Genomic DNA, 24,377 nt, shown 5'->3' with positions numbered 1-24,377 from the left:
ACCGTGGGGACTCAGGCAGCGGGGACTCCTGCCTGCGCCTGGGGCCCAAGATCCCACACTCCAGAGCTGTACAGAGAAGAGTAGTGAGGGACTGGGAGGGGAGGATGAAGGGGGAGAAGGCCACGGGGGCTGACATGACTCAGGTGTGGACTGGTCCCTCCGTGTCATCTGTAAAGTGGGAAGACAATAAGAGGAACTTCTGTTCACAGCCCTGGTGTGAGGAGTCCCAAGATGAAAGAAGGACCCAAGCTTTCAATCACACGGAAGAGGTGGTAGTCCTATGCCAGAGTCTCAGGCGGAAACTCAGAAGCTGTAAAATGCTGACTATCCCCTGCCCCCAGGAGGCACAGTGGCCGAGCACACACCTTGGAGCCAGTCAGCTTGGGTTCAAATCCCAGCTCAGCCAGTTGGCAGCTGTGTGACCTGGGGTAAGTTACTTAACCTCTCTGTGCTTTGGTTTTCCCTTTAGTAAAATGGGGAGAATAAACATTATCTACCTCCTAAAGTGTCAGGATTAAACCAGCTAATGCAATTTCTGGCATCCAGGAAGGACGATATACAAATAAACTTCTGTTTTTGTTACCAAGCACGTGCCCCTTTTAGGGCTAAGAGGCTTCTCTGTCCCCCCTCTACAAGCTGTTGCTCAAATAAAATACAAGTCCTTTCACTCATCTCCAAGAGGATCACAAAAACGCCTCTACACCTTGGGGCCAGCCCCGCATCACCTCCTTCTCGCTGGGTGCTCTCTGGGCAGGCAGTGTCGCTCCCTAGCTCCCAGCTATGCCCACACCCTCTGTTGTCCCGGCCAGACTCTCTGAATCAGGCAGATGGCAGGCCCCCATGTATCTGAGCCCCAGAAGCTGCTCACTTCTGACCCAGCTCTTGGACCACACAGGGCAGGTGGCCAGTCTGGGCAGACTCACCCCTCAGGAGTGCCTGGGAGTGGGGACGGGCTCTGCAGCCCTCCTGTCCAACCGGGCCAACAGAGCGGCTGCAAAGAGCCTCTCCTTTGGCCCCAGCGAAGGGGTGGGTCAGCTGGGAGGCCCAGGCAGACCCTCAGCCCCTCCTCAGTCCCCATCCCTCGGTGTGTCTAACAGGACAGGAGCCAATGAAAACATGACCCATGACCCCTGAAAACACAGCTGTCCATGGGATTGTTCCTCTGCCTGTCCTTCTCGGTGGTCCACCTCTGCTGGGCCCCCTGGAAATGGAAAAAGGGGGCCCCTCCCTGCCAGTTCTCTTGGGTCATCTCCTCCCAGAAAACGGCACAGGAAGCTCATGACCACAAAGAGGGAGAGCCGGGGGCAGCAGCTGCTGGGTCTCAAGAGAACCAGTGGGCCAGCGGGGGCCCTATGCATGCCTGTGACGTGGGGTGACTCTGCCCTGGCACGGACAGGGAGGACCTGACGGGATCATGAGGGTACAGAGACAGCCCTTGACTTTCCTCACCTGCTTGGTGCCCTCTGCCTCGCCGAGCCTCACAACCCCCCAGCAGGGGCTGGCCAAGGATGGGGCTGGCCGTGTTTTATGAAGAAGGAATGGAGGCCCAAGGGGAGGTGAGTCAATTGCAATCATGCCACAGGACCGTGACCCTGCTGCTGGTCCAGCGTGGCTTCCCTCTCACCCCCCGCCCCCTGAGTCTGTGATGTCACAGATTCGAGAACAGGCACAGCCCCGGGAGGCAGCTCTGTGCCTCCTGCCCACCTCCCGTCCCATGATTCAGCGCCATCCCAGCTCCTTGTCCCCAGCCTGCCACCAACTTCCCATGTGACCTCAGGCAACTTCCTCCTGCCTCTGGGCCATATGTGAGTGGGGGTAGGTGTCGTGCTCTCCAAAGTCTGCGGCTTTGGGCAATCAGCCCTGTGAATCAGCCGTGGTCTCATAATGGGGTCATGGCTCTCAGGGCTGAGGCTAGCCTCCAGCCTTCTCAACCCTGCAGGTGCTATGGGATTTTGGGAGGAGCTGCCTGTCCTCATGTCTGGTCTGGACATGTCCATCCCCTCCTCCCTGGGTGACAGATGGAAAGGGCTCCAGAGATCTCACCTTGCCCAGGTACCCCATTTAATAAAACCAGGAGCCCAGGGGCGCCTGGGTGGCACAGCGGTTAAGCTTCTGCCTTCCGCTCAGGGCGTGATCCCAGCGTTATGGGATCGAANTGCAGGACCTGGGGGTCAGGGGGTCTGGGGAGGGGGTTGGCAGGAGGGGAGGACTCTGCAGTCTCTGCCACTGGGGCTGCTGAGGGGCTAGGACTTCTCTCTGGTTCCAGAAAACATTGCTCCTGGGGGGTTGTAGGCTGGACTTTGGTGGCCCTGATAGCTGAGCCCTGGACCATAAAACAAGAGATGTTTTCCTTGGGGGAAAACCTTACTCACTATACCAGCAGCAGCAGTGGCACACCGAGCAGTGGGCTACATCGTTCCCACACTCTGCTCCCTGCTGTCATCGCTCATTGCTGTGTGGCCAAGAAAGTCAGAACAAGGAGGAATCATCTGCTGGCCTTCTGGCTGCCAGTGACCCTGCCTCTCTCCATGTACGCCTGTGCACACGCTCCAGCCCGCGTGCAGGGAGGACTGAGCAGGCTGGGGCTACGGCTGGCCCGGATGTGCATGGAGGCTCAAGGCCTGCCCTGCCTGGCCCTACCTATGTCCTTGGGCTCCACATCCCATCCTCTCAGGTCCTTGGCTGGCCAGAGAGGGCCTCTGGGCTGTGCCCTTCCTCCAAGAACACTCCTCACACGTTCCCGCCCTCTCTCCCCAAGGGCTGCCCAGGGTTGGCAGGACCTAGGAGTCTCAAGGCATGTGAACTCGCCCTGGGAACTGAACTCCAGGGGACCTCAGAGCCAGAGCTGGCAGGGATGATTTCCAAACCGGTTCGGCCGTCCTTGATTCTGCCCGGCAGGATCGTCAGACCCGTCAGACCCGGGAGGAGATGTCAGACAGGCTGAGCCTGTCTGTGGACTTTAGGAAAATCCCAGCCTGGAAGATCCACTATCTCACACCATTATCTGGAGCCTTCCAGGATAACCCATTTAATTGTAAAGACACTCCAAAACCAGCTCAAGGGGTTCTTTGCATCAGAAAGAGAATGCCCCCTTTTCCTTAATGGTGCCCCTCAGTCCTGCCAGCCTGAGGGGTGGGCCTGGCAGGACTTTCTCCTCTTACCCCAGGGTTACTGGCTGGTAGTAGAGTCACGATGGGGATCTAGATAACCTCAGCTGGAAATTACACAGCATTAACAGCAAAGCAAGCATGCTGGGAAGGGGAGGAGGGCCCTGAACTGCCCCCACAACAGACCGAAGCCAGGTAGCCTCTGGGCATCTGCCCCCACTCCCATATTCTGGCAGGACATGGCTTCCAACAGGACAGATCCCTTTGGCTACCCAAGGTTTGACCAGAATATTAACTGGGAGGAGGGTCCTGAGAGTTGAGAATCTCTGCTCCATTTCGCTCCAAGGCAGCACCCAAACAAGGCAGAGGAGAGCCCAGAGGCTTAGGACAGCGAGGGTGCTCTCCCCACACTGCTGGCCCTGGGGTGACACCCCCAGTGGGTCTGCAAGACCAGACCTGGGCCCCATAGGCACAGAGCATACCCCTAGGAGTCATGGAACGCGCATGCCCCTTGTTCCAGCAGGTGCGACCTGGAGAGCCTGTTTCTATCCCGTACACAGCGTTTCTCCTGGGGCCTGAACACCACTGCCCATGGCTCACTCGAAGGGAGCTGGAGGGAGGCAGTGGGGAGGTGACAGGAATCAGTTTCTTCCCTGAGTAGTTGACTTTCCTGAGGCTTCCCAGCTTAACGCTTGGCAGTTGGTCTGTGTCCTCCTGCTCCCAGAATAAGGAGAGGTCAGAGTAAAGCCAGGCCTTCCCAGGCTCAACCCGAAGCCAAGTCTAAACACCATGCTTGCCCACCTTCGAAGAAGGCAAGACGGCTGTGAGTCTGAGCGCTGAGAGGCCTGGCTGTGCACTCCCACTACTAGCTCTGGTTCCCATGGCCAAACCCAGGCACTTGATCCTCCCGGGAGCAGAAGTCAGCAACAAAGGTCAGGGCCCTCAGAGGAAGGTTCCTTTTCACCTAGCCTGGGCTCACAGAGCCACCGCAGACCATGCTGGGGTCCCGGATCAGGCCCTGGGAAGGTGCTGATCCCAGGGCACCTTTGTTTCTATTAAGGAACCACCTAGAAAGCTCCCCAGCCCCAGAGTGACTGAGGGTGTGTATGCCATGGTGACAAGGGCAAGAGAGAGATCTGGGGCAGGTGGCACTTTGCCGGGTGATCCATGCAGTTGACTACTGAGAACTGGCTTTAGGTCACTCATTGCTCTTTGAGAAAAAGCAAGTTCAGGACCAACCCGCTGACCAGACCCCTGGCTCTTCTGCCTCCCACCATGTGGACCACCCCCAACCCTCCGCTGCTTCCCCTGCCTGAGCGACCTCATCAGCCTGCAAGAATGTCGGATCCACAGTGTAAGAGAGGCAGACCAAGTCTCTATCCTCCCCAGCCTGGGCTAAAGGCTTGAGCCACAAGGCAGGGGGCTTAGAGGTGAACACAGGGTTCTTCCTCCCGCTGCAAGTCACTCTGCAAATCAGGCAGGTGTTTTAGCCTAGGGGCGGGTGACCTGGCCCCACGCGGTGGGAGATGACAACCTTCCAGTGGGTTCTCTATCCTAAACCGTGTTGCAGGGTTTTTGTTTTTTTTTTTTTTCCCTCTTATCCTCATATCCAGCAAGAGCAGTCCCTCACCTACACATTTCGTGTTTCTGCCTTGGCTTCCTGATTGATCACTCCTTTTCTGGGAAACCCTGCATGTGTGGATGTTTGAAGGAACCCTGGAAGCCACCCATGTCTGGCTGTCACCACCTCTCCAGGTGCCTAGCGGGGGTTGGCTCTAGGTAACCTGGCAGCCTGAAACACCAGACTGGTCCTGCTGGGCTTCCCTAGACTGCTGGGGCCCCCGGTGCATTTTGGCAACTCTCTGTCATCCAGCCTGTTTTGGTTGCAGAGAGGTGGACACCAACTTGAAGAAAACATGACTTAGAGACTGAATTTCTAGACCACTGGAGAGGGGGGTGGGCAGGAAATGGGAGAAGAGTTTTCTCTGTGCAGAAGCTCCTTTATGAGATGAAATGATTCTCTGTGAGGTTTCTTTAAATATCCAGCTGCCTTGTTGCAATGAAAATAATCATTTATAAGAATTCCATTTACATATAGTGCTTCCTGGCTGCACCTGTTTCTCAGAGGGTAACACACCTGGGGGATGTCTGGGTGAATCGGTGTCCTGGACGCTGAGGTCCTAGGGCAGGACTGAACCAGCTGGGTTTCCAGGCCGGGGGTTCCTAATTTTGTCTGTGCATCAGAATCATCTGGAAGGCCTCACCCCCAGTGGGGTATCTGATTCAGTGGGGGTGGGATGGAGGCCAAGAATTTGCATTTCCAGCCAGTTCCCAGGTGATGCTGATAGCATTAGTCCGAGAACTCCGCTTTGAGAACCACTGCTCTAGCCTGAGGGGCAAGCTCAGATGCCATTTGCTGCATGAACGGAGAAAGAAGGACTAATTCTTCCCTTTCCCTCTTTGGGTTCAGAACGCACACCAGCTCTCAGGCCAAGGGGAACTGTGTGCTTGGCACATGGTCTCCCCACTGCTGCTGACTTCGATTGTTATGTTCAAGGCCCTAGAGGTTTGACCCTGGACTCTCTCCCTGGCCTTGGTACAGGCGAGAGAACACTGGGTAGGGAGTCCAAACTGGGTGAGTCCTGGTTTCATCTACTAGCTGTGTGCTGTGCGGTCTTGGGTAAGACCCTGGCGGGTTTATGTGCCTCTTTCTCCACCTGCACGTCAGCCAGTCTCACCTACCTGCTCCGAGGGGTGTAATGGGACAACCCTGACAGGGGCTCCTTCTGCACGGAGAACTGGACTGGGGCCAGGCCCTGTTCTGAGCACTCTGCACACACCGTCTCACGCAAGCCTACACTCCATGAGGCAACTGCTCCTGTCTCCCCGGAACTTGCTAGTGTGTTGGCCAGGCAGCCCTGAGCCCTCTCTGCCTTGGGCTCTGCCTCACAGAGTGGCTGGAAGGACGGAGTTAGGTCCTGCTGGGCTCAGCATGGCTGTGGCTCTCAGCAGGCAGCCCTGGGGAGGCGGGCTTGGGGCAGACAAGCAGCCCGGGCTGCCTTCGGTTCAGGCCTGGCTCCGTGTTTCTCTTCCCAAGCAGCTGGGGGAGGGAGCCGTCATTAGTTTAGGTCTCTGCAGTGTTTAATCACCACGCAGCTCTGCCTCCCTCCTCCCCACTCCAGCGCCTGCTCTCTCCCTGCAGGAAACGGCTCTCTGCCTTCTGCCTCTGATGGAAGCCATGAAAAATTAGCACAGCACCCAGAGAGAAGGAAACACCGGGGTAGGGAGGGGCGTCGGAGCCAGATGACTGGCTGGTCCCAGCCCAGCAGGCACCAGGGTCTGGACGGCCATCGGCCTGGGGGTCCGGAGCAAATCAACTGCCTTTGAGGGGGCTGGAATGCAAAGCCTGGATCTTCCTGGGATCTCAAGCCCTTGGAGGCTCTGAGGACAGGGATCTACTCTCTGTCTCTGCCCTGAAGAGGGCCAGGCCATGTGGGGACATGCCCTCATGAAGGTCAACCGCAAGCCAGGCAGAAACTCAACACATCCCTTTGCTCCGTTCATTTTCCTGACAGTCCTGTGATGTCAGGATCACGACTCTCATTTTCTAGGAGGAAACTGGCACTCAGAGAGGTTAAGGAACCTGCCCAAGGACGATCAGCCATAACAACCAACAGCATGGGACTATTTATTTTTAATTAACACCATTACCTCTTACATAATATGCAATCGCATTCTCCTTCTACAGCTGACATTTCGGACAGAGAGCCGCAGAGCCACTGGGGCCCACAGCTGCTAGCCTCAGAACCCCTCATTTTTCCACGGCTATTCATGGTCCCAGCTCTGCTCCACTTCGCGGCCCTCCCTTCTTTAACTTTTCAATGTGATTTTGAAGGAGTCACGGGTGCATGTGATGACAGACAGACAGAAGTCGATAAACGGCACGTACCGGAAAACACAGTCTCCTCCAATCCCACGCTTGCTGCCTAGCTCCTCTCAACCAGGGGAGTCATGCTAGAGGCTCTGGGGTTTCCTCCCAGAGCTGTTCTGTTAGTTACATACGTCATGGCCTTGGTGATGTCTGGCTAGAAGGTTCTCACCCTGGATAACCACGTGGTTCATCCCCCTACCCAGTTGTCCTTACTGGGTGAGGGCTTCCCTGACCTTCCCAGTGTATACACTGCGACACCTGCCCTACCTCCCGATTCCCCCCGTTTCCCTCCCCTGAGCGATCGCTCTCCATAGCGCTCACTCCCTTCTGCTTTTGGTCGTATTTATTATCTGATGCCCCACTCCCTGAGCCGGAGCAGAAGCTCTCCCTCGGCAGGGGTTTCCACGTGCTGCATTTACTGTCACATCCTCAGTGCCTAGAACAATGACCCACACGCGGGTAACAACGTGAATGTAAAAGCCGGCCCTGGCCACAGTACGTGTGGGCAGACCCCACCCCTGACGTGAAGAGTGGTGTCTTATACACACTGTTCTCAACCTTCTTTTTAAGAACATATGGTGCGGCTCAAAGACACTGTCACTCTTGGAGGACCTCTTGCCTCTCCAAGGATCCAGCCTGGCCTGGGGGCACACAGGAGATGCTCAGAGCACAGAAGGACCGGGCTGGAAACCTGACCCTTACCTCACACCACAGACAAAAGAAAAAAGAAAAAAAAAAAAAAAAAAAAAAAAAAAAAAAAAAAAAAAAGAAGCAGCAAAACAATACACTGTCTAGAAGATGGTATAGGAGAATATCTCCATGACCTTGGGATTGAGGAACGTTCTCAAAGAAGACCACCAACACTAACCATAAGGGAAAGTTGATAAATTTTCTGCCATTAAAGCAAAGAACCTCTGCTATCCCAAAATTCCCCATTAAGAGAATGAAAAAGCTAGCCCAGGGTGGTGGGAGAGTCTGGAAGAGACAGAAGACACACAGCACATTGTGAGGCCCAGGTTCAAGGGCCCTGGACAGGGGCGGATGATTTCCTGAGACTGTCTGCAGTGACCCAGGAGGGCTTCTCAGAAGAGGCAGAAGGTAACTCCATCTCACACCTCCCTCAGCTCTGGCCTCTTCTTTTCTAAAAAAACCAGAGACTTAAGACAGACAGAAGAGCCCCAGCCCCCCCTCCCTTTTCTGCCCCACGCAGAGATAACCAAGCAAGAAAAAACAAATTAAAGAGCCCAGGAGCCTGGCAGGGCCTTGGGAAGTTTGGTTTGACAGGGCAACAGCATTTAACAAAGCTCAGATCATCCATCACGGGGGCCCAGTCATTTAGATACTGGGCATTTGATTAAACTAATATGGGCGGCTGGGGCAAGGCATGGCTGGGCGCTTCCTACCCTCGCCTACAAATTAGACCGTCACACACAATCCGATTACCTTGACTGCCACATTTATCTCTGGAGAGGGGCCATCCATCACTCCCCAGCAGCTGGCTCTGTGCTTCCTCCTGCAGGAGGGGAGTTAAGCGTGCACCCAAGTCCTCGCAGGCGGTGACCACCCAAGTCCTCGCAGGCAGTGCCCACCCGGTTGTGCCTTCTCCCATCCACTCAGCAGACACCGTCCCACGTGTCCACCCTGGGGCAGGCCTCGGGCCAGGAGTGGGGGTAAGAGCGGACCTAGTCCTCGCCACTAGGGAGCCCATGGAGGGCTCGTGAAAGGGCAGGTCTCCGAGCTGGGCAGAGGACAGCTCGGCGTGTTGGACGCAGCTGTGGGCCCAGGTCTAAGCCCCAAGCTCCCTCTCCTCTGGTTGGGACCCCGAGAGTAACATGTCACTGACCTAGTCCTGGACCTCACACCCGTGAAATGGGGCAACAACACAGTGTGGCACCGTCTGACACAACCTCTGCGGGGACGGACATGGCCTGTATCTGCACCGTCCATCCTGGAGCCACAGGCCACGTGTGAGGACAGAGCACCTGACACGGGGCTCCTGTGAGGAGTGGAGTGTTTAATTGCATCTCACTCTTTCTACTTCATTAAATGCCAGTGTACATGGCCGCACGGGCCATGGCTCCGGAGCTGAATGTCACAAATCCAGTGGCTGCTTCCTTTCCGGGGTTGTAGCCAAGGGTACACCAGACAGCCTTAGCATGGCCAGTGCAAGGCTCTGCATGTGCCCAATGCTCCCCGAAGGCTAGGCCCCCTTCCTTCTCAAAGGGAGGGCTGGCTTCTGAGGCCAAGAATAACAGCCGCTATCACCTGGAGACCCTGAACCGATAACACGGTCACCCGTCGTCTTGTAGTCCAGCAGGGTGGGTACGCTCCCATTTGAAACAGAAAGCAGCCTTAGAGCTAAAGATGGCACGGACCACAAAGGGGCAGGCGCAGAACTTGAGTCTAGGTCATTGCGATCTCGAACTCCCCCCTTACCCCCGTCTTCCCACTGGACACTGGAACTTAGAAGTTGGGGCTTTGGACTCTCAAGAAATGTCCTGCTGGCGGCAGCCTCTCCCCTGACCACCACAGTGGGCGATGCCACGTGGGCCAGCTTCTCTCTGGATCGGTCCCCTCTTAATGCCAGAGCTGAGGAGGTGCGTGCCAGGCAGAGGGGCGCCCCACAGTCCCTGTCCAGTTTGCCCCAGCCCCTTAGGCCAAGCCCAGGGTGGCCCCGAGCCCCTCCCAGCACAGGGCAGAGCTGGAGCAGCCAATGGAATTTGTGGTTCTAAACATACGAAGTCTAGACGGGACCCCATCCTGAGGCTTTTGCAGAGTGACCAGAGCAACCAGACATGGAGCTTCGGTGACTCTAGGACTAGCGAGAAAGCTCAGGGACGTCGCTCCTGCTTTACGGGATGCCGCTGAGCACAGGCAGGAAGGCCAGCAGAAGTGTGTTCACACCGGCTTCTGGCACCAGGAACCTGAGGGTCCTGGGGGAGCAAAGTCCCCTTACGGGACTGCAGTGGCGGCAAGGGGCGCTCACAAACCTGGGAACAGGATACAGCACCCCACAAATGCTCTCTCACTGGGTACCTGTTCAAACGACTGGGACTGCCTGAGGTCTCAGGGCAGGTCAGAGACCAGGTGACTCCCCCAGCCTTGTGTGCAGGGCTGGCCAGGCTGGAGAGACGGCCCCTAGGAATGAGCACTCTCACAGGGGCCTGAAGACCCCCTTCCTTACTGACAGGCTCTGGCACAAGCCACGTCACCCTCAGAGTCTCCTTTCTTTATCAAACAAGAATAAAATCACAGGCATGTGCAAGCCTCTTGGTGAGGGTCCGATGGGACAGGCAAATGCACGCATACCCTGGATCTGGACACATCTGATAGGCTCTAAGTGTACCAGTGGGAAGGCTTTCCCAGGAACTTCAGAACAGCCTCACTCTAGAGAGAAATCACCTCCCCAAGAGAAGACAAGCCTCCTGCAGAATCAGCCAGAACTTTGCAGAGTCCGGTCTTCAGACACTCAAGAGACGTCCAGCTGCCAGCGGACTTCTCATAAAGCCCGAGGCTGGAAAGGGGCAGGCCCGGGTGAATGGAGGCCCGCCTTGGGAGCCTCTCCTGAAACCCTGTGCTGGTGGCCAGCAGGCTCCCAGCAGTGGGCCGGCCTGGGCAGCTGGGAAGGATGCAGGGGACACACTGCAGCTGTAGGAGGGAACAGTCTTCCCTGGATGGAATGTAGGAGGTTCCTGGTGAGAGAGCTCCACCAGGCTGGGAGAGGAGAAGGGAAGGCTGTGAGGTGGGAGCCAGACCAGAGGAGTCCAGAGAGATGAAGTGACCTGGAAGAGCCACACAGGAGATGGGAGTGGGGAGAGGGGCCTAGCAGGGGAGCCGAGGAGGCCTCCCGGGACACCCCCTCTCCCCAGATTCCTCCTCTTCTGTTGTCCCAGTTGATGGTACACTTAGCCACTCACACATTAGTATAAATGAGTTTATAACAAACTGTGCCAAGACGGGCAAGGAGCAATACTTGCAGGAGAAAGAATGGGGTGGGGGAAGGTGGCAGGCAGCTCTCCCTAGCAAGCCACCTGCTCGAAGGCAAGGAAGCCACCCCAAGAGCTCCCCAGTGGGGACCCTCTGCCGCCAGGACCACCAGCATTCCCCCCCACCCCTCCCCATGATGCCAAAATGCCAACACTCTTTTGTTGCCACTTAAACCAATTTGGGGGTAATTCTGCAGGCAATTGTCTTCCGATTTACAATGCGGCGCAGTGATTGCATGGAGGCTGATGGTTCAGGCTGTAATTGTATGGTAATCACTTCTGTTTATGATCGATGCGGAAATCACTATTGTTTTCCAGCAGGCTTGTTAAATCAAAAAAGTGCAGGGGTGGGAAGGGAGGGTTTATTTCTGTGAGTTGGAGCCCCAGGAAAATGAAATTAAGCAGAGCAACCCGATGTGGGGGGAGGTGACTCTGATGGCAAAGGAACCCTCATCGGCTAAGAACAGAGACAGAAGACAGGCAGGGACGCAGAGATGCAGAGACAGTGAGAGACATGGTAGGTGCAGCTGGAGACCCACTGAGATACAGGGAGGTGGGCGGGGAAGCCTGGGGGAATGGCCAGGCTTGGGCTAGAGATGGTCAGATACTCAGATACATGGACGCCCAGACAGACCCCACTGCTCAAACCTGCAGAGACACCGAGAGAGACATAGTAAGGAATGCCCCCTACACACACGCACACATACACAGATGTGGGTGCTTACTAGGCCTACTCTCACCCATTCCTAGGGAGGCAGGACAACCCAGGTGCCAAGTGGCAGGCCCGAACCTACCGGCCCGTCAGGGCTAGAGCACCCTCCCCACCCCATCTGGGATCTGCCTGCCTTTTTCCCCTCGCCCCTGCCCCAAGGCCACCTACCTGCTGCCTGGAAACAGGGTGGCACATGGCACCTGGGGGCTCAGGTGGCAGGGGCTCGGCAGTACTGGGAGCTGAGCCACTGCTGCGGGGAACAGAGGGAGCTGCCCACCTGGCAGGCAGAAACCCGAACCTCCCAGAGGCTGTCGGGAACAGGCCTGGACCGGGGGAGAGGCCATGCCCCCCGGGGCGGCCATAGGCACCCGGTGGCACCACAGGACTGAGCCAGCCCAGGCTGGGGGCCAAGGCCCATGGGGAGCGAGCAGACACCAGCTGCTACAGCTCAGACAAGCCTCTAGGTTGCAGGCTGTGCTTGACTACAAGGCATGTGTTTTTTCCAACTACATGCCCTTCTTCCCCAGCAAAAGTGCACGGGGACCACTGGGCAATGTAGTGAATGAAAATCACATCTTCGGTGAAAGTATCAGGTGTTTGCTTCCCAAAGCCTACAGGCCCCATGCCCTGGTCTCTGCCAGCTGTCCTTGCACCGCCTGCCTCATCACTGTCCATACACAGAGCTGCCTGGCCTCTCCAGGGAGGCCTTCCCTCACCCGAGCGGATCCTCCTCTCCTGGGCTCCGTGATACCGAATGTCACGCCGACTGCGAGGCAGGACTCGGGCTGCCCACAGACCTGGCTCTAATTAGCTCGGCGAATGGGACGGCAGGCTGGACCCTATCACGGGTGAACTCCTAGCGGTGGGAGTGAGCATGGCATTCAGCAGCCTTCCAAACAGTCTCAGCGTGGGCTGGAAGGCCACCGTGACCTACTGGTGTGGCTTCCCTTAAAACCAGAGCACCCTGACTGCTGTCGTGTCCTGCATGGTGCCCTGAAAGGCAGTCAAGGCCGTGGGATGGCAAGCAGTCAGATCAGCCCTCTTGAATGCAGGAGAGGACCATGCCCTGTCCCTTGCAGGTGCTCCCCGGCCTGGGTTCAGGCCCTGAACTCACCCTGGCCTGGCCCTCCAACAGGCCACCCCCGGCCGGGCTGGGCCCTGAACCGGGGTGCCCTGGCTGCCTAATTAGGGGCTCAGCAGGGCATGCCAGGCAGCCGCTGGAAAAATCTTAGAAGTGGAACAATCATTCCCTAATTGGACTTCCAGGATTCCGCTTAAGAAAACAGACGGCTTCTCCCCCAGGGACTGTTCTGCTGAAGTATATACAAACAAGTGATAGTTGTTCAACATTAAAAACAAAGTTGGCTAAAACACGAATTGAAACTGCAGTCAAGTTGTCTAGATGGAGAGGAATACCCCCGGGGTGGGGAGTACGTGTGTGCCTGTGTCTGTGTGAAGGGCCGTGGGCACGTCATGCATCCATGCCGGGCATGCGGGATGTCCAGTAGGTGGCTATTTTTTGGTGTCTCTGTCTCGTCCTTTCTCTGCTCAGGAGCCGGTCACCAAGCCTCGCATCCTGTGGTTTGGACCCCACACGTCCGCGGGTGCAGTCACCGGCGGGCAACAAAGATTCCGGCTCTGAAGGCAGAAGGCCAGAGGGAGAGCCTGAGCTCACCGCTGACACCGCCCGACCCCTCCCCTCAGTCTCCCAATCTGCCCGGTGTTGGTAATGACAGCAGCTCCCCTCTGAGGGGAGGGAAGGTACCCTGTGGGTAAGAGACTCTGCTCCAACTTGTAACCTCAAGGGTGGGGCAGCCCATGATCCCCGACCTCTGTTTATGGAGCACCCTGAAGTCGGGGCCCAGGGTGGGAAGTTGAAGGTAAGGCCACCCAGCCAGGGTGCTTCCCCTCCCCACACCAACCACTTCAAGGGGAGGAGAGGCCCAGGCGAGCTCACAGAGCTGGCAACAGGATGCTGAGGCTTGGCAGGAAAAGGCCAGGGCCAGCTCGAGTGGGAGCTACTCCCCGCCCTGGCGGCTGAGGCCAAGAGACAGGGCTGTGAGGACACAGAGACACGGGCTGCCCTGAGTCAATCCTAGTGCTAAGTAGGATAGGAATTAACAGCCCCATTAGTCAGATGGGGAAAGTAGGGGCCCTGAGAGGCAAGTGCCTTCTTGTGAAGGGTGGGATGCAGCAGTCTCCCGGCTCTGCGGTGCTCTGACAGACCAACAATCTGAAAGTCTCTCTCTGCAAATAGCTCTGAGAGCATTCTTCTGCCATCCCTGAGACAGGCAGAGAGGAAGCTGTGGAGAGTCAGGGCTGATTTCCCGGGGAAGCCACGGAACACCCTTTCCTGAGGGCTGGGAGGGTCCAGAGTCATCTTCCTGAGGATGGGACAGGCCTTCTGGGGTCAGCTCCAGCAAGCCTTCCCAGGCCCTCCCTTAGTCCCTGGAGCGATGCACCGAGAAGGCCACTGGGCTAGATGCCCTTGGTCATCTCCTCAGTGGGGAGAATATCCCTAGACATGTCCAGGCCTCGGGGCGAGACCCCTCCCAGAGCTCCATGTCCACCCTCCCGTTTGAGTGGGCCAAGGGCATGCCTACACTGGGGAAGGGGCGGGACAGGGCCAGGCACCGTGACTGTCTTTATCTAGGGCCACCTTCTCAGAGGCATGGGCCCCTAGGCCAGTCAGGGAGCATCCCTCCTACCCTAGCACGATGAGAACAACTGATATTTATGAAATGTGTCCTTTGTGCTGGGCACCCGGACTCCGTAGGTCCTCACAAGCCATCTCAAGGTCGCTGCTATTATCTGTTTCTAGACGTAGTAACTTGCCTGAGGTCACATGACTGGTGAGAGGAGGGGCTGGCCGCCCACAGCCCGGCCTTGCCTCTCCTTTACGCTGCCCAGCATGGTGAGGGGGCTGATGTGGGCCCCTGCATGCCCCAAAGGGATGGGAACATGTTAACTCTCACACACACACACACACACACCTGGCTCCTGCATCACAGACACACTCCCAACACCCCGGTGTTTGCAAAGCTACACAAACCCACAAGAATACGGCCATATACGTTCATCCAACTATCACTGAACTTGTCAAGTCCCCGCACATGTCCACAGGCGTGTTCCGCACATGTCCACAGGCGTGTTCCACCGCATGGCTGTGTGGTATCTGCACCCAAATTCAAAACCCACAGAACATTCTCAAATGTTCCAGCTTCTATGATTTTCCAACACGTACCCACCCCCTGCAACAGGCTCACCCTCGTTCCACTGCCAGACACACCCACGGCCCTGTCCACCCAGGGCCTTCCAGCTGACGTCTTCATTTGGGGACTTCAGGCTCCCAGAGGGCAGGGACTGTGTTTTGTTTTTCCACACTCTCCACAGTGCCCCACCCAGAACCAGCTCTTCGTTTGTTCCCTCATTCATTTGAACCAGCAGTAGGTACTTTTTTGCCCATTTGGGTGTGGATCGTAAAAACTTGAATGCACTACAGCCATGAACTTGAAGAAATCCAATATTCCTGCACAAACGCGGGGCTGTGCTGAGCGCTGTAATTACTGCACGGTGAACTGGGAGAGGGTCACAGGCGAGCGGGTTAGTAAGCGACAAGCGCGGAGGGCGTGCATTCCGTGCCCTCAGCAGGACTCCTGCACGCACTCCCTAGCTCCTGTTACAACAGGCCTGGGGGGGGGGTGCCCCCATTTTATGGAAGAGGCAGCTCAAGAGGCAGAGAGAAATCTCGAGCTCAGGTCACCTGTCAGGCTGTAGGTAAAAGGTTTCTAAGACCAAGGAGGTGTCCAGGGAAGCCAGCCCGGTCCTGGCCTGGCCAGAGACTGGGTTCCATCTGGGCAGGAGCCCAAGGGCACTGCGAGGGGCACCCCACACTCCTGAGACAGAAGGGAGCAATCAGGAAGCCCCAACCTGGGAAGCAATCTCCGTCGAAGAGACGGTAACCTGAGGACAAAGAGCTTATCCAGGTCATCAAACGTATTTCTTGGAGAAAGTACAACTCCATGCGAAGCTCTGAGAGGATTATCAGCCCCTGATGGGCCTGACCCTGGGGAGGCTTAATTCTCGGGTGCGCAGGCTGTGGGAGCCCAGCTCCCAGTGAGGCGGGGGTGCTGGGTAAGGAGGGTGAGCTGACCAGGCAGTGATGCTCCTTGCTCCCCAGTGGGGGCAGGCCTGCTACTCACTGTGCCTTTGGGTGCGGGCACGGAGAGGGCAGAGGACCCACCCCTGTTTCAAGGGTCAAAGTGGTCGGGACAGAAGGGCACATTCCATACCCTGTGGAGCCCGTGCTTACAAATGGAAGCAATGCTTGGCCCTTGGCACCTTTTCCTAGCCTGAAAAGGGTGACCTGAAATGCTGACCTCTGGGCACCCCCTCCCTGGGCCGGGCTGCCACCCTGGTTGGGGGGGGCATTCAAAAGTGGAGCGCCAGTGGTTAAGGCTGCCCTGAGTCCACTAAGGTTGGGGGGAGAGTGCTCTGCTTTGGGTCCCACTGCCTTAAGCCCCTAGCACGGTGGTGTCCGCGCTCCCCAGGTCACCCCCAGGACTGCCCAAGAGCTTCTAGGGGCATGTTGTTGGCAAATGAAAAGCAGACACACCAGAGGGTTACACAAGCTGTCCCAAAGCCCCTGCAGAGAAGCCACAAGCTTCTCTCAGCAAACACTGAGGAGCCCTGAGCTCCTGGCCAAGAGCTCTGGGAGGCCCCAGTGGGGAGGCAGCGGGGCTGTTGGCCCCAGGATTTCCCAGGCTCGCCAGGGGAGGTGGGCATTATGCGTGTTCACCAGTTCAGGGCTTATGCTGCAGTAAAGGCACCCCCATGCAGGCACATGGGCGGGTGGAGGTGGGGGGGCACTCTGAGAGGTTTGGGCTGTGGTGGAGGGTTATGAGGCAGCAAAGCGGGAGGATGTGTCCCCAGAGGAATGGGCCTTGCACAAATACAAGGACACCCATGACGGGGCAGCAAGGAGGGCTAGCATTAGTCAGGGCTGACTAGGTCCTAGCACTGTGTTTAAAGCTATAGCTGGAGCACACTTTTTAATCCTCCTACGACCCTATGAGATGGGCACTATTGGCCCATTTTACAGAGGGTTAGAGTATATCCCTTCCAGTTCCAGTGTGTAGAAGGGGCAGGAGAAGGGGTGGGGGAGATATCGGTGGGCAAGGCTCAGGAGGGGGACCTCTGAGGACTTAAGGGCTGCCAACCTATAATAGGGGGAGCCACAGGAGGGCCATACCCCTCCCACCCGGCCCCCCTCACCCTTGCCCTATACCATGGAATCCTCCCTGTGAAGGCCTAGCCCTCACTTCCTCTACCGCTTTGCATGGGGAAAAATCTCTGGGGAGCCCCCCATCTGGGACTCCACCCCAGTTACCCCTGCACCCTCCCTACATGCAGTCTGTTCCCTGAGACTTGTTGCTGCCTCACTCCTCAAGGCCGGGCCTGAGTCCTGTTCCGCTGCCCAGAGCCCAGCACCAAGCACAAAAGCTCCTGGGACCTCCTCCCCCAGCTCCTAGAACTTCCTTTCACAGAGCACCTTTCCCGAAGCCCTCCGGACCCCTAGAAGCCAGGCGTGGACCCAGAGTCTTACCCTGTCAGCCTACCTTCTTCAGGGCTACTGTGGTCCCAAGAGCCACATCCACATGGCATGGCTCAGGGGACCCTGTGCCCGGAAAACACAACCCACACAGTCTGGGGGCTCGCAGACCCCAGCAAACGGTCTGTGCACCTCAAAGCGGGGAGGTTCTCGTGCAAGCCACCCAGAGGGCTTCAGGAGTCCAAGGTATAGACCTACAGCTCCTTCCCCAAGAGGGAAATGAAAGTGGGTACGTGGGGGGCCCATGCACACTTCCTGCAGAGCTAGGACACACACCGGGACCTCCCGAAGGCCACCAGCAGGGGACGGCCCCGCAGCCCCCCGTCAGGACAGACGAGTGGCAGGCACACTCACACCCTCGCTGCCTCCCCTGGCCTACACAGGCTCGCCAGTTACCGTGGTCACGCAGGAGCGGGGACGAGCCCCTGGGCGGCCCCACCTTCCAGCCAGCACAGTGAGGTCTCTGGTCACAACACTCAGTGGGAGGAGCATCGCACAGACGAGGACACTGAGGCCCCAGGTGGAGCTGGGACAAGAAAGAACCCAGTCTCTCAGACTCAGGAATTTGGGAGAAACCAAAAGCCCAGCTGGTTTGGAAGCTACATGTCTCCTGTGAGGGAATTAAGTCAACCCGACGGTAATGGACGCTGCCACGTACTGAGCAATCCTACGTGCCGGACACCGAGCTCAGCGCCTGCCCACCCCATCTCACTGACTCCCTGCTGCAGCCCTGCCAGGCAGGGGCAAGTACAGGCGGCTCTGTTTTGGGGACCAGGAAACAGGCTTAGAGAAGTGAAGTGACTTACCCAAAATCACCCAGTAAGTGACAGATGTGGGTTTCACAATTACTCCCCGACAGTCTTTGGAAGGATGCTGGTGGCCCCATTTTAAGAGTCCCAGTGGGGATGGGGCAGGGAGGTCCTTTGGGACCCCGTTCTTCACAAAAGGACGGGGCGGGGGGAAGTCTGGGGCCCCGAGCCAGGGGATGAGAGGCAGGCCTTGGGACCCCGCCCCCCTACAGAAGCACAAGGGCAGAGCTACAGAGCCCTGCTGAGCCCCGCAGGGGCAGCACCGTCCAACAGAACGGTGAGGGTGGGAAACGTTCAACCCCAGCCCTGTCCAACACAGTAGCCCCCTGGGGCTACTGAGAGCTTGCAACGTGTCTAGTGTGATTGAGGAACTGAAAATCTGCTTTCATTTCATTTTTCCTAATATACATTTAAGTGGCCACATGTGGCTATTGGCCATCCTATAGGACAGCCCAGTAAACCCAGCACTTCTCCCTACAGGTGGGTTCCCCAAGAAGGACAAGGGCATGTCACACGGTCAACCCGGGAAGCCAGAGCTGGGCCAGGAACTCAGGCCTCTCCATTTCTTCCACAGCAAAGGCAGTGACCCACTTATGCCCTGGGCTGCTTATTTAAGACACTCTTACCAAGCACCCAGCACGGATATAAGGCATGGATGTCCTGTCCTGCAACTCACAGCCTGGTGGGGCAGACACGTGACCACATGAAACAGACCGGCATCAGGTGGTGGGACCCAGACAACCACAGGAGGGAGAAGGGCTGCCGGGAGACAGGGTCCCTTGTCTGTCTGTGTGCTGGGGCTGGGGGACCAGGGAAGGCCTCCTGGCTGGTGACATTTGAGCTGGGCCTGGAAGCCACAGGACAAAGACCAGAGAGAAGAAGGCTTCTCTGGGCTTCTCCCCTACCCCCCTCAATCTTTCACAGCCCCCCGCCCACATGTAGGAACTGAACCAGACCCAGCTAAATCTTCTGTGCATCCTGTGAGCCTGCCAACCAGATTACATTCTTGGGAGGTGGAGAGGGTGCCTATAAATCTCCAGCCGCCTCAGGCTCCGACTCAGGATACCACTGAGATAGTATGAGAACGAGTTTGGCAAGCCCAGAGGCTATCCCCGTCACCTGTCCCCTCCAGTCCCAGGGAGCTGCCCACATTGATTTCAAACCTCCGGGGCCTGGCTGTCACCCCTGGGGAGCTGGAGACACAAACACATCTCTCTTTTTTTTCAAGACAGAGCTGAGGGCGCGAAGGGGAGGTCTGGACAAGTGCCACCAAGTTCCCGGAGCTCCTCAGAAGAAGAGCTGGCTGCCCTCGCCCCCCACCATGGGCGACCGCAAAACAGGAACCCTGCAACAAGAGGAGGCTTTCCATTGCGTCAGCAGAGGCAGGGATATTCCCGCAGCAGAACTGTGACCTCGCACTGAGACCTCGTGCTGCTCCCCACTTCCCTGTATGGATCCCTGCCTGCAACGCAGCAGCATCCCCGCTCCTGGAAGCCCTGGGAGTCCCGGAGGCATCTGTGGACCCAAAGCCTTCCATGGCTCCCCATGGAGTTTCGGCAATGGCTCCACTTCCCACGCTTACCTCTGGTCCTTCATCCGGAGGGCTACCCTCCCTTCCCCTAGATTACCACACCTCTCCTGGCTTCCAAACCTTTGCATCTTCCCACCCTCCCACCTGAGGTTCCTTGTCCTTTGCGCCCAAGACCCAAATCCTACCATTTCCGAAATCAAGTTCCATCTGAGAGGAGTTTCAGGCTACTCCAGCCTCGAATTTACCATTTTCCCCTCTGCCTTCCACAGCTCTTAGGGTCCTCTGTTCACCCAGTTCTCCTCGCCCTGCTGCACCTCAATATTTCCCCCTGCACCATCAGACGCTGTTGGCAGTGCCCAAAGGCAGCACCAAGCCTTTCCCCCAGCACACGCGCGCGCACACACACACACACACACACTCCCTCTAGCACAAGACTCCCCGAGTGGAGTTCACCCTTGAGAGATGAGACACACAACAATGCTCTCAGTACAGAGATGAGAACAGAGGCCCCAGAAGGGAAGTGACTTGCCAAAGGGCTCACGCTAATTTGGAACCAGGTCACAGATGTTATCAGTTGAGGGCGAGGCCCTGGGAGCCATGTTTCCATGAATGGCATCAGAATGATCTGCAGGAACTTAACAAAACCAAAGCCAAATCACAGAGGCCGGGCCCTACCTCAGAACTACCGAATCTCCAAAGGGACTGGGAGCCTCAGCGTCCAGGAACGCGTGTATCCCCGTTAAAGCCCCTGTTCTTCATTCACCAAACATGCAGGAAGCACCCACTACTGCCCTGGGCGGAGCACTCACAGGGCCAGGCCTCACCCACTAGTGGGTGGGGCAGGGAGGACCTGGCAGGGGTGAAGGGGGCTCAGAGAAGGCCTGAGAGCTGGCTTCCAGCAGAAGTCAGTGCCACGGCTTGGGTACCAAAAGGCAAGAAAAGGGCCCACTTTCTCACCTGCTTGGCCACTGCCGGCAGCCCAGCCTAACGCTCTGGGCAGCAGGGTGAGGGGCTGTCTCTGCTGGTCTGTTGTGAAGAACGCACAGCACAGCAGACTCCGGGGAGCAAGAGCGCTGTGGGCGTACCCCAGGGAAAGGCCCAGGGACTTTGAACACCGCCCTCCCTTACTCAAGGGGACTGGGAACCTGGGCATATGGCCAAGGGCCCTCTCATCCCTCCAGTTCCCCTGGGTGGCCCTTGAAGACCACCTTCCAGGTACGTGGGGGTCCCTGGCAGAGGGCCACCCCCTTCTCAGACCCTTCCCTTCAGTCAGCTCAGGGCCATTTAAGACCTGGAGGCTGCAGTGAGGCTGATGCTGGGCAGGGGGTGTACCTCAGGACACAGGGCCAAGGCCAGACACAAAGTGACCTCACCTCAGGGCTGGAACAGGAAACTGAAGCAAGACACAATTAAATCTTATATAAACCTCAAGTTCAAAATGACAGACTGGGATTTGCAGTGGGCCATGAGAGGGCATTAGCTCCACTCAGGCCTGCCCTGCTGTGTGACCTTGGGGCAGGGAGTCCCTTCCCTAGTCTGGGCCGTGGGCTGACTGTCCTTCCCTGCCTGCGGTTAGCGGCCTGGGAGCTCCCTGAGAAGCTGGGTGTGCTTGGAGGGCAGGGGCTTGTTTTTCCCTGAGCAGATTCCCCCATGAGGCTGATGCTTCTCTCCCAGGCCCTGGGAGAGTTTCCTCCAGCAGCTGAGGCTTCTGGGGGGGTGGGTGGCGGGGCAGGGTGAGCGAGGGCAAGTGTGCCAAGCAAATGCCCCATGACAGAAGGGGCAGCGGGCCCTGGCAGGGAGGGAGCAAAGGGCATCTTGTGCCAACCAAAGTCCCCAGATAATTCTTCCCGTTGGGCCGGGGTCTTCACACCTTTCTCTGGGGTGGTGCTAACGAGCCTGGCTGCAGGTCCACCGATGGGGTCCTTCCCTTCAGAGACCAGCCAGCCTCTCCCTGGGGACCAGAGCGGCATCGATCAAGGTAAACACCTCCCTCACCCAGCTCTGCCAGCACAGAACTCTCTGTTCCTGGGGACCAGAGGCTGAGCTGGCGCTCCCGCCCGATCGATGGATGACTTCACAAAGACTGACGCCTAGCAGGCACCACCGGTCCTCAGGGAGGTCTGAGGCTGCTCTTGGGACCGCTGCCCACCCTTGCCCCCTGGCTGACCTCTGCTGGGTGGCAGAGCACTGGCAGAGCACTGGTAGAGCAGGGGCTCATGCCACTCGCTGGGTGATCTTGGGCAAAACTGAACCCCGGCTTTCTCCTGCACTAAATGGGAGTACCTGGCTGGACTGGACTCCCCTCGCAGGGAAGCTGTCAGAAAACACAAGTGCTAAGAAAACAGATCGCTTTATCTGCACTGTCACACCTGTGGGCTCTGGACTCGTGTCCTCACCTCACTTCTGCTCTGAGTCTCCATGCTTCCGGGCCAGCGCTGTCCAATGGAACTTTCTGTCACAGAGCAAATGTTCTACAACCTGAACAGGCATACAGGGCTGGTGACTCCCATACTGGACAGCACAGTTCTAGATGCACTCTGCCATCCTTACTCCCCAGGCTGTGACCCAGAAAAAGCCATCAGGAAACTCCCAGGCAGGACTTGGACTGAGTATCTGTGGGGGCACCTCTCTCAGTCTGACTGGCTGACACCAGAGTGGGGACTCATCTGAAAGTTCCCAGGGACTGAGCTTAGTGCTCAACCAACACGAACTCAGATCCAGAAGTGCTCTTTCAGTCCTCTGTCCCCTCCCCACCCTAGTAGAGAAAGCAGCACCAGACCCGCCTTCTGCTCATGTAGCTCTCAGCAGTCACCGAGGGTCTGCTGCCAGCCAGGCACAGTGCTGGGTACTGGGATACACGGTGATGAGAAGCAGATGACCCCTGCCTTCGAGGAGCTCAGGGTCAAGGCCTCCTTCCAGTGGGAGCTAAGACTGGCTTCCTCGGTCCCCTACTGGGTGGTCTCAGGGTTTCACACACGTTTTCCCATCTGAAACCGGGGCTCCCAAGTCCCAGAGTGCACAGGCTGTGGTGAGACCCCAGAGGCAAGGGAGCACGGCGGAGGGGCTGGGCGGCTGTGCAGGGGAGTGCAGACCGCCTTGTCAAGAAAGTCAAACTCTGTGCAGGCTGCTGCTTCCGGTTCAGACCCAGATTCTCACCAAAGCATCGCTGTTTGGTGGTTTCTCACTAAGGAAGTTCACGGTAAAAATAGCTCAGGAGGGGACTTGAATCCAGCTAGTTGGGGGGTAGTCACTGCTTAGCTAATACACAAAAAAGGGGAACAGTCTTATTAGTAGCCACGTGGACCCTAAGGCTCAGAGCCACCCTCCACCCCACCCTGGCCCCTGCCGTGGGACAGAACGTTTTGCTCTGTAGTGGATGGGAGATGAACATCCAGCCCCAGGACTGGAGGGGCCTGAGGCCGTGTACACCATCGGGGGCAGCCTGAATTCAGGGTGGCACCACCTTGTCCACGCCAACTCACCCCCCAGCAGGACTTCTGTCCCATACTGCACCCACTCTCCAGGATGGGCCATTAAGCAACATTCTGACACCAACTGGTTGCCAGTTGCCTCACAAAATCTTCCTGCTGGAAGAGCCACCAGCCATGCCCAGTGCCCATCTGGCAGTCCGGTGTGACGGTCAAGCGCAGGGGTCCTGGACCCCCACCCTGAGAATGACAGTTACCCGAAGGCCATCTGAGGAGGCGCCACCTCCCTGCACTGGTGCAAAGGGTTAGGGCAGGGGAAGTCCCAGCCTGATCTCTCCCAGTCTCCTCGGGGCAAGCCTCCAGGTGGACCCAGGAACCGGGACCTATCTAGTGGCTTGGGCACCAGGCTTAATAAGACCCCAATAGCAAAACCATGCGCTCAGGAGCAGGAAACAACCCGTTAGCCCCTCTCTCCAAGGCCTTAAACAAGATCCTTACAGCCTGGCGGCGGGCACCCCCAGAAAGGCGCCTTCCAGCCTGCTAGTGCGAACCCTCTCGCTCCTTCTCCAGCCGGCTTCCCAGCCAACACTTGTCAGAAGTCTGTTCCGTGCCCACCAGCTCTCCGAAGGGCACCCTGCCGCAATGGTGGCATCACCAGCGCCCGTGGGGGTCTCTGGGCTCTTTCAACATTAGGTCTGCACCTGACAAAGGAGCAGCTTGAAGTTAAAGACCCTCCGCCGCTGCCTCCATGGAAAGCTTCCTGGCCGACTCTTATTTTTGCAATAGGAGCCAACTGAGGACGCAGCCTTGTAAAATGTCTGCTGGAGAGCCAACACTTCACCTTCGCGAAGAGTGCGGGGGAGCACCCGGGCCCCGGGCACCGCGGAAAAAGGAGGGCCCATTCTGTGGGCGCACAAAACGGGCCCGGTGCACGCCTGTGCCACTCTCGCGGCCAAGCCTCGGGCTGACACCATGCAGCACACGGCGCTACCCACAATGCACCGGCCCTCCTCTGTCACACACAGGCACACACACTCACCCCCGCGCCCGGAGGGAGCCCGGCCCGGCCCGCGGGCGCCCCGGCGCCGACCCCTCCAGCCCCGCACTCACCTAGAAGTTGCACCGGCCGCGGTCCCACCCTGGCGCCCGCGGGGGGCTTGGGGCCGGGCCGAGAGCGGCCGCGGCGAGCTTCTCCAGGCAGGGTTCAGCCGGCGCCGAACAAAGGCTGCGCGCAGGCAGCGGGCGCCGCCTGCATCCCCGCT

The 24,377-nt window shown here is 57.7% G+C and overlaps 1 protein-coding gene across 13 annotated transcripts in view; it reads right to left on the bottom strand.

Annotated features, from left to right (window-relative positions):
* The window catches only part of ZMIZ1 (zinc finger MIZ-type containing 1), a 235,280-nt gene that overhangs the window by 43,539 nt on the left and 167,364 nt on the right, over positions 1-24,377 (bottom strand). Inside the window, exon 1 of one of the 13 annotated variants that reach the window (XM_034662773.1) lies at positions 24,226-24,371. The exons of 9 other annotated variants lie outside the window; for them this stretch is intronic. Coding sequence is in view for 2 of the 4 variants with exons in the window: in XM_034662767.1 (XP_034518658.1) it covers positions 8,482-8,746 (265 nt within the window). In the remaining 2 variants the exon portion in view is untranslated. Of the gene's footprint in view, positions 1-8,481; positions 9,736-19,872; positions 19,910-20,362; positions 20,503-24,225; positions 24,372-24,377 lie in introns of those variants that run through there. 3 more of the 13 variants (XM_034662774.1, XM_034662771.1, XM_034662767.1) reach the window with 3 other exon arrangements.

Source organism: Ailuropoda melanoleuca, chromosome 6 (genome assembly GCF_002007445.2).
Source record: "Ailuropoda melanoleuca isolate Jingjing chromosome 6, ASM200744v2, whole genome shotgun sequence".
Taxonomy (NCBI): Eukaryota; Metazoa; Chordata; class Mammalia; order Carnivora; family Ursidae; genus Ailuropoda; species Ailuropoda melanoleuca.
This window is presented reverse-complemented; position numbering and strand designations above follow the sequence as displayed.